The following is a 9,428-nucleotide window of genomic DNA, read 5'->3' on the forward strand; positions in this document are numbered from 1 at the left end:
CATCAAAAAGTTTTTAAAATTTTTTCGTTGGTCCACTTTTTATTGTTATGTAGGGAATCGTCCTTTAGTTTTTTTGTTGGTCCACTTTTTATTTTTATGTACGGAATCGTCCTTTAGTTTTTATGTATGGAGTCGACCTCTTATATTACATCGTAAATATATATGGTGACTCTCTCAGACACGTTTTAGTTTTATGTATGGTGACTGGCTTTTTTTGAAATACATCCCTCCATATATTGTCACAACCTGGCCTCAGACACATCTAGTTTTTAAATTTTTTCGTTGGTTCACTTCTTATTTTTGCATACGGAATCGCCCGTTAGTTTTTTTGTTGGTCCACTTTTTATTTTTATGTACGGAATCATTCTTTGGTTTTTATGTGCGGAGTCATCCTTATAGTACATTGTAAATATATATGGTGACTCCGTCAGGCACGTTTTAGTTTTATGTATGGTGATTTGTCTTTTTTTAAATACGTCCCTTCGTATGTACGATCACAACCCCTAACATTAGCCTATTTTGTAGGTTTATATATATAATTTTTTATATACGTACGGAATCGTCTTTTAGTTTTTATGTACGGAGCCGTCTTTATATTACATCATAAATATATATGGTGACTCCCTCAAACACTTTTTAGTTTTATGTATGGTGACTAACGGTTTTTGAAATACGTCCCTCCATATGTACAGTCATAATCCCTAACATTAGCCTATTTTGTAGGCTTATATATATAATTTTTTATGTATAGAGTCGTCGTTCTATTAGACCTAGTAAACGGACGAATTGAATAATTCACGGACAAATTATTATATCTACATGTCATATGGGTATAGATAATGGATAGTCAATATCTTTATCCATACCCGCCCATAGGAGGCGGATGGGTATGAGGTTTACCCGCAAGACTTTATTTTTATGTACAAAATCATCCTTTGGTTTTTATGTACGGAACTATCCTTATATTACATTATAAATATGTATGGTGACACTCTCAAACACTTTCTAGTTTTATGTGTGGTGACTAACTTATTTTGAAATACGTCCCTCTATTGTTTTCGTAGGTCCACTTCTTATTTTTTATGTACGGAGCCGTCCCTATATTACATCATAAATATGTATAGTGACTAGCCTCAAACACTTTCTAGTTTTATGTGCGGTGACTACCCTATTTTGAAATACGTTTCTCCATTTTTTTTCGTATGTCCACTTGTTATTTTTATGTACAGAGCCGCCTTTATATTACATCATAAATATGTATGGTGACTTCCTCAGACACTTTTTAGTTTTACGTAGGGTGATTAGTCTTTTTTGAAATACATCCCTCCATATGTACGATCACAACCCCTAACATTAGCCTATTTTGTAGGTTCATATATATGTATATTTTTTATGTATAGAGTCCTCACTCCATTAAACCTAGCAAACAGGCGAATTGAATAATCCACGGGCAAATTATTATATCCACAGGTTATATGGGCATAGATAAAATTTATCGGTAAATTTTTTAGGTAGTCAATATCTTTATCTATACCCGCTCACGAGAGGCGGATGGGTATGAGATTTACCCACAAGGCTTTATTTTTATGTACAAAATCGTCCTTTGGTTTTTATATATGGAGCCATCCTTATATTACATCGTAAATATGTATGGTGACTCCCTTGTTCACTTTCTAGTTTTATGTATAATGAATGACTAGCTTATTTTTTGAAATACGTCCCTCCATATTTATAGTCACAACCCCCTAATGTATAGATTCGTTCCTCCATTAGACCTAGTAAACGAGCAAATTGGATAACCTACAGGCGGATTATTATACTCACAGGTCATATGGATGTAAATAAAATTTATCTGTAAATTTGTAGGTAGTCAATATCTTTATCCATACTTGCCCACAGGAGGGCAGATGGGCATGCAAATTACCCACAAGACTTTTTTTATTTTTTGCTCCTATACTTTCGAAATACAAAACACATATATCTAATTTTTAAAAACATAATATAGTTTGTTGTTTGAAATATCATAACATGTAATAAACAATATAAAATTTTAAAACGCATAAATTATATAATATAAAAGTATTTTATTATCCCAAATTTTTATGATACAAAACTAATAAAATTTTCCTAATTATAAAATCAATATTATAAAAATTATATTTTTTAATTAAAAAATATATGCAGATATTTATGAATATCCGCGGATTGCCGAAAATGCAAAAACTAAATGGGTACCCACCTTTTTTAAAATTTTCCGGGCAAGAAAATTATTTTTCATACCTGTAAATTTGTAGGCAAATTTATGGGTAACCACAAATACGTGTAGAGATTGCCAGGTCTACCCTCCATATTACATTATAAGTATGTATGGCGGCTCCCTCAACATTAGCCAATTTTGAAATAGGTCCCTCCAGATTACTCCCTAATGAAATAGTTCTCCCCATATTGCTCCCTCAACATTAGCCTATTTTGAAATAGGGCCCTTTATATTACAACTAACATCTTCTTAACTGTTTTTTTTTTTTTAAGAGATAGGTAGCATGCTATCTGTTTCGTATATTTAATTTAGTAAATTACCTTAACTTTTAATTTTCAAGTACATTTATTTATGGTGAAATATTAAGTGTACAACTCAAAATGGTTGTAATCATTACAATCCTTAATTCAATGGTTTACGGGTATAAACAACTCTTTTTAATTTTTAGTGAAAAAAACATTAATAAGACTAGAGCGTTAATTATAACTTTTAAATATGCATTAATAGGACTCGTGTTAATTATAATCTTTAGATGGGCTAAGTTGTAAAATTATAAAACACTCTTTTTTATGAGCAATGATGTGATAAGTAAAAGAATCAATGGGTGGGTGTAAATTGTACATCCCTAGATGGAGTGTACATGTAGATTTTTTTTCCCAAAAGGGGGTATACATCTTATTTTACAGAATATATATGGTGACTCCCTCAACATTAGGATATTTTCAAAGAGGTCCCTTAACTTTACATCTATCATCTTTTTAAACTAATTTTCAGACACATTTATTTATTTATTTTTTTAATTTCATATACAGCGCCTATGGTGGGTCCCTCAATATTAGACTTTTTTTTTGAAATAGGTCCCTCAATTTTACATCTGGCACCTTCTTAACAGCTAATTTTATTTTATTATAAAAATATATTGTAACTAAGTCAATGCTTCTTACTGCTAATTTTCAGACACATTTATTTATTTTAATTTTATATAAAAATGAATGGTGATTTCCTCCTCTCAATTTTACATGTAGCATCGACTTAACTGCTAATTTTATTTTATGATAAAAAATACATCATGACTGAGTCATTGCTATATTGACAATGCGACCAATTTACGTCCATCTTCTTAACTGCTAATTTTATTTTATTGTAAAAAATATATTATAATGGTTGTAATCTATGCAATATAATATTATCTTAACTACAACTATTTTGTGATGTGACCGACTGTCCCTAACGCAAATGACAAAGAATTTGATAGTTAGTATTTGAGGTCCAAAATTCAAATCCTATTTGATTCATATTTTCAACTAAGTTTATTTTTAAAAGAAATAAACGAAACGAACAACATGCTACCTTTCTCTTTCTCAAAAAAAAAAACTATTTTGTGATGTGCCCGTCAATTCTACTATTCTGATTGACACCTCTGTAACCTCTAGGTTTTTGAAATAAAAATATTTTTACTAGGGGACCGTTTAGTTAGATATATTTAGAAATACAGAATAGTTATAAATATTGCAGTAACTTTATGTATTTTGATTTTTCTCAAAAAAACTTTATGTATTTTGATTGGTTTGATGTTGTAGAAAGTATCACAACTTTAAATAATATATTTGGTTTCATATAATTAAAAAGTATTTTATATACGTAGTGATAAATTATTTCTAATATAGAAAGAAATAAGATTTTTCATTTAAAAAGTGATTAGAAAAGTAAATTTATCTTTATTTAAAGTTATTCTCTCTAACTACAGCAATTGAGTCCTTACAGTTTTAACTATAGTAACTGAATTCAAATATATCAAATTAAACAGCAGATTTGAATCTGGATACAATTACATGCAACAAAACACTGAATCTGGATACAATTACATGCAACAAAACACCTCTTAGGTATAATAAAACTAATTAAAAGTTAGCTCACTTTTGTTTTTGAGCCATTTTTTAAAATTAAAAATGTACAAAGGGACATGTATAAATACACAGATTTATAAAGAGTGAAACGTTAAATGAGCGTAGAATGTACTAAAGCAGTATTAGAAACTTACCATTTTGGAGCAATGTCGTAATTATACAAAAACTCTCTCTAGAGATGTAGAGAGAGAGAGAGAGGGGAACGACCAACACGACGACAAAGACGAGGAAGAAGAGTTTCTAGGGTTTCGATTTATGTACATACCCTCCCTCTCTCTCTTCGATTTCTCCTTCGGATTGGATCTCTCCTCTTTGATCCCACCGCTCCCTGATCGCCATGGCCGATCCGCGGAGCTCCTCCCCTCTCACAGCCCCCGCGGCGGCGGCGGAGCCGGGCGACGACGAGATCGACCTCGAATCCGGCGCCGGGGAGCAGTTCCAATGCCGAATCTGCCTCGAAACCGACGGTTCGGACCCTTCCCTCTTTCCCTTGTTGTTCATTTGGAGAGGATTTGATGAATTTGGAATCAGGGTGCTCTTTTTTTTTTTTTTGTGGTTTTTTTGCCATCTTTTTTGATGATCTAGGTGGTGGGATTGGGTGTTTTGTGTGGTTATAGGTAGGGATTTCATAGCGCCGTGCAAGTGTAAGGGGACTTCGAAGTACGTTCACCGCGAGTGCCTTGATCACTGGCGATCTGTAAAGGTATGTGAGCTTCTGCTTCTTCTTCTGCTTTCAGCCGCAGCTACCTTTTTTCGTTTGGTGACCAGAAAAAGCTGGAGCTTTTGTTGCAGCAAGAATCTGAAATGAGGTTGGGGAACCCAAATTCATGCAAATTTTATTCATTCCATTGACCACATTGCAATGCGATGCGTAATCTAATGCAACTCTAGATGAAATGGCAAATTTGATTTGTCTCTGTGTTGTAATTGGATGCTTCAACCTGATGATTATGGCAAAATTCTGATGGATCAAGCTTGTTGGAATTTGGAAATCTAGATGAATTGGTCTGTAAGATTAGGCACGCCAACAGCGATTTAATATATGGTGAAATCTTTGAATTTCGGAGAAAGAAAAGCAACTCATGCTAAGAGGAAAGTAAACAGTGCATTGTAGTGAAAGGTTTTTGGTACAGAGGTTGAAATTCGTACTGAGAAAAATTTGTTTTCCTAAAAAAGTCAAATAATTCCACCTCTTTTTCATTGATATGGATTTGGTTTCCTGTTTTCTTCTCATTTTTTGCTTTGCTATGGAAGATTATTATTATTATTTATAGCTTAAAGTGTTACGCTTCTCGTTGTGTCTTTACATTCCAGGAAGGTTTTGCATTTTCCCATTGCACAACCTGCAAGGCTCCTTACTATTTGAGGGTTCAAATTCACACTGATAGGAAATGGAGAACTTTGAAGTTCCGTTTCTTTGTAACTCGAGACATGCTATTCATCTTCATAGTAGTTCAACTTGTAAGTCTGTGATCTCTTCTTACTTAGAATTTAGCATTTTTCCCTCCTCCCTAGTCTGAATCTTTATGGCTCAAATTCAGGTAATCTCATCATTGGCCTATCTGGTATATGTAATTGATGGTTATCAGCAATACTGGTTGCGGTTGGCATGGGGCTTCGACAGTGAAGTTAGTTTCTACTATATATGCGGTGAAGTTCTTGATCGCGAAGTTCTTTTGATAATCTCTACTACCTCTATGCTGCATCGCATGTTTATGTTGGAATTGAGTTATTTGGAATGGTAATATGTTTGTCAGCAGCGATAATCTACATGAGAAGTGTTCTAAATTTTCTGGAATACATGCCTCAGAAAAATTTAGTTATGAGATATGCTTGTATGAAAAAGAGAGAAAAAAAAGAGCAAATTCTCGGTACCAGAGAAATTATGTGATGTAGGCTGGAATATGAGGTCCTATGTTTTGCAGGCTCCAAAATATGATATATAATTTCAAAAGCTTTTTTTTGAAATTTTGAAAGTTTATAACTGTTTTTTTTGTTTTTAGGAATTTTTCAGAATTGAAAAAAAATTATGAAAATTACGAAATTAAGGAAAAATAAAAGAAAGTTTAGAAAAAATAGAAAAATAAAAAATAGAAAAGATTATTAGAAAAAAATAAAAAAAAATTATTAGGATTCACTCCTGAACCGAATTCGCTTCGGAACTGGACTCACTCTAGGATGATACATTCGCGAAGGAAAACAGAAAAGATTGCTTGTGCATGGAAGCTCCGAATCATTTTTATTAATTTATTGATATCATCATCCTCATACAATGAAGCTGTATGCTTTATTTATACTATTAGCCTTAGCTACACATAACCAATTTCAAATCTGATCTTATTTTAAACAACTAAATTAAACGGCCTTATCTAGAAATTAACTAAACGATAAAAATCTGAAAGTAAATAAAAATAATGCCAAATAAGAGGATAGATAAAAAATTTTATTTAACGAACTAAATGATATGATCAAGTAATCTAATCTAATTTAAAAGACGATGAACTAAATTGGTTTAATCTGATCAACATAACATCAGGCTTGTTCTGCATCATGGTGCTTTAACATAATTTATTTATTAATATAATATCTTAAATAGGGCTCTTTTAAAGAAGCTTGCTATCTATCAGCCATTGTATTAAATTTTTCAGCTGTATTGTCCTGTGAAGTCATGTGAAGACTTAAAACTGTCATGGTTGTTCTGCCTAGATTACGTTTTTCCTTAATGTATTCTTGTGTTTCGGAAGTTGTAGATAGATGTCTACTATTTTCAGATTGACAATACCATGGCCACCAATCTTTCAGGGGCACTTTTGTTCTTTGCCCTGCTTGGGTTTTCTGGATGCTTTATAACTTGCTATGATCGAAGAGTGCGGAATGATTTGGCTCAGCCTTGTCGAGAATTATGTCTCTGTTGCTGCCACCCAGGGTACAAACTAAGCCAACTTTTTGTTTATCTTCGGTTTGATTATTGATCCAAAATTAACATGGTTTTCTTCTTAAGCACCTCTATAGAAAGCTATAGGGCCTGTTTGTCCCAGCTGGAGGCTTCTGAAGAAGTACTGTTTTGAGTAGATTTGTTCGAAGAGCCACACTAATATTCATTGCAGTAGCCAACAGTTTCCTGTTGTAACAAAAGCAGGAGCTCCATTTTGGAGATTCTGACTTTGGGGCCTAGAAGTTCATTTTTATTTGCTAACCACGTATTTTCTACTTTTTGAAGTAGAGAAATTCTCTAGAAGCATGAGCCAAGTGTTTGGCAAAAAAAAAAAGTAAAAAGTTAAGAACTTTTGCTATGATAGGAAGTTGAAATGAGCTTCTAAGTCCTAAGATCAGAAACTCTAATTAGAAGCACTTGCTTGGAGGGTATTGGGTGTTCTGTAACGAAAAATTGTTATTTGCTTCATAAAACAGCTCCAACAGGGGCAAACAGGCCGTTGCACTAAAACACAGCTGTAGTAGAATCAATAAGTACCCCTTCATTTTGTTATTTTGTCATGGGTAAAAACATACAGAACTACCATGACCTATAGCACATATTGAGATGGGTATGTAAATTTGGAAATTTTATTTTAGCACCAACCTTTCATTACTTTGATTTTCATAAGATTTTTATCAAGTCTAATTAGAAATTAACGGTTTCCATCAAAAAAGGTACAGGATATTCTGCCAACCAGGCATCAAATGACAGGTTACACAATATTCTGTTAGAAAGGTTATACATAACATTAACTTTTGACAAAGAGGTTGGTTTGTAAAACAAAAATGCATAACGTTCAGATACCCATTTGAATATGTGCTATGTAGTTCAGTGAAGGACAATCTGCTTGTACCTAATCTGAATACTGAATGACTTTCTTTGTATTGTTTTAGAATGTGTGCAGATTGCCATCTACCCGGCACGCTCTGCATGTGGACTGACTGCACTGCATGCTTCGAGGGTTGTGCGGGCACCGCAGGCGAATGCGGTGGTTGCTTAAGTGGGGCCGGGGAGGCTGGCCTGCCCCTGCTGCTTATAATTGGAATAATTGTGCTTGGGTTATTCACAGTTATCGGTATATTTTATAGCGTTCTCGTGGCAACAATGGTCGGCCAGCGGATCTGGCAGCGGCATTATCATATACTTGCTAAAAGGATGCTAACGAAAGTAAGCTTGAGCTTTTATTGTAAATTAAAGTAAATAATGTATAGATCTTAACAGCATTGCATCTTATTTTGATATGGGTACTTGGAACTTCAAAATTTTTGATTTCACTACCTAAAACACCAGTTTCTGTAATGGATGTCTGCTATTATTTTTTATTTTTTGTTTGCTGAGAGACCAAACCTAATACTCTACCTGTATTTAGCTAGTCTGTATTTTTAAATAATTTATTCATGTAAATTGTAATGCTGTCCCCTTGACTCCTTCCAAGGTTTCACTTTATTTTACCGGTCTTTAAACTGAAGCATTTGACTCCAACTAGTTTAAATGTAATTGTTTCATTATAGTCCTCATTAATTCTTACTATTGCCGCGACTAAAATGTTAAAGTGTGTACTCTTACTGTACACTTGACATTCACTTCAATCTTCAATATCTCTTGAAATCGGGTGAGGAGTCTTAAGCATTGATTTTCTATTCAAATAACAAAAGGTACTCATCTTGTGAGAACACGAACTTTGCTACCAATTACAGAATACATGATAGACATGCTTTAAATTTAAAGATTTGAGACTAAAGCAAAACTAATTAGAGGATTGCAGGGACAATGTTTACCCTAAATTATCAAAGTTATAATCGTTGTTTTAGATGTATCCACACATTTTAACTAGTGGCATTGAAATGTTGTACATTATACAGGAGTATGTAGTTGAGGATGTTGACGGCGAGGGAACAAATTGGTGCCCACCGCCACTTCCCCCGGAGCATGTTCATCAGCTTAGGGCTCTCGGACTGTTGTAACCCCTATTCTGATAAACTCATTGCACTTAATTCCGAGCTTCGCAAACTGTACTTTGAATTCTGTGTTCGTAAATACATTGTACACAACGATGATACCATTGTAAGAGTTCTACTGGAGGAACAGTGTATTGTGAAATGAGCACCTTACCGTTGTGAGTGTATTCTGATAAACTCATTGCACTTAATTCTGAGCTTTGCAAAATGTAATTTGAATACTGTGTTCATAAATAATACCTTGTACACCGCAATGATACCATTGTAAGAGTTCTATTTGAGGAGCATTGTATTGTGAAATGAGCACCTTACCTTGGAAATTTCGATAA

The 9,428-nt window shown here is 33.6% G+C and overlaps 1 protein-coding gene across 1 annotated transcript; it reads left to right on the forward strand.

Moving 5' to 3' along the window:
* LOC109718697 lies at positions 4,300 to 9,428 on the forward strand. The gene is made up of 7 exons (XM_020245064.1): positions 4,300 to 4,631; positions 4,782 to 4,867; positions 5,479 to 5,625; positions 5,706 to 5,814; positions 6,967 to 7,090; positions 8,035 to 8,308; positions 9,004 to 9,428. The coding sequence occupies exons 1-7, from the start codon at positions 4,502 to 4,504 to the stop codon at positions 9,103 to 9,105; spliced, it is 972 nt and encodes a 323-aa protein (XP_020100653.1). The 5' UTR covers positions 4,300 to 4,501; the 3' UTR covers positions 9,106 to 9,428.

This window comes from Ananas comosus, linkage group 12 (genome assembly GCF_001540865.1).
Source record: "Ananas comosus cultivar F153 linkage group 12, ASM154086v1, whole genome shotgun sequence".
Classification (NCBI taxonomy): Eukaryota; Viridiplantae; Streptophyta; class Magnoliopsida; order Poales; family Bromeliaceae; genus Ananas; species Ananas comosus.

Coding starts and splice junctions, on each gene's coding strand:
- LOC109718697 (XM_020245064.1), top strand. CDS start 4,502: ATGGCCGATCCGCGGAGCTCCTCCCCTCTCACAGCCCCCGCGGCGGCG. Junction 5,626..5,705: donor TCTTCATAGTAGTTCAACTT/GTAAGTCTGTGA, acceptor GCTCAAATTCAG/GTAATCTCATCATTGGCCTA. Junction 7,091..8,034: donor CTCTGTTGCTGCCACCCAGG/GTACAAACTAAG, acceptor GTATTGTTTTAG/AATGTGTGCAGATTGCCATC.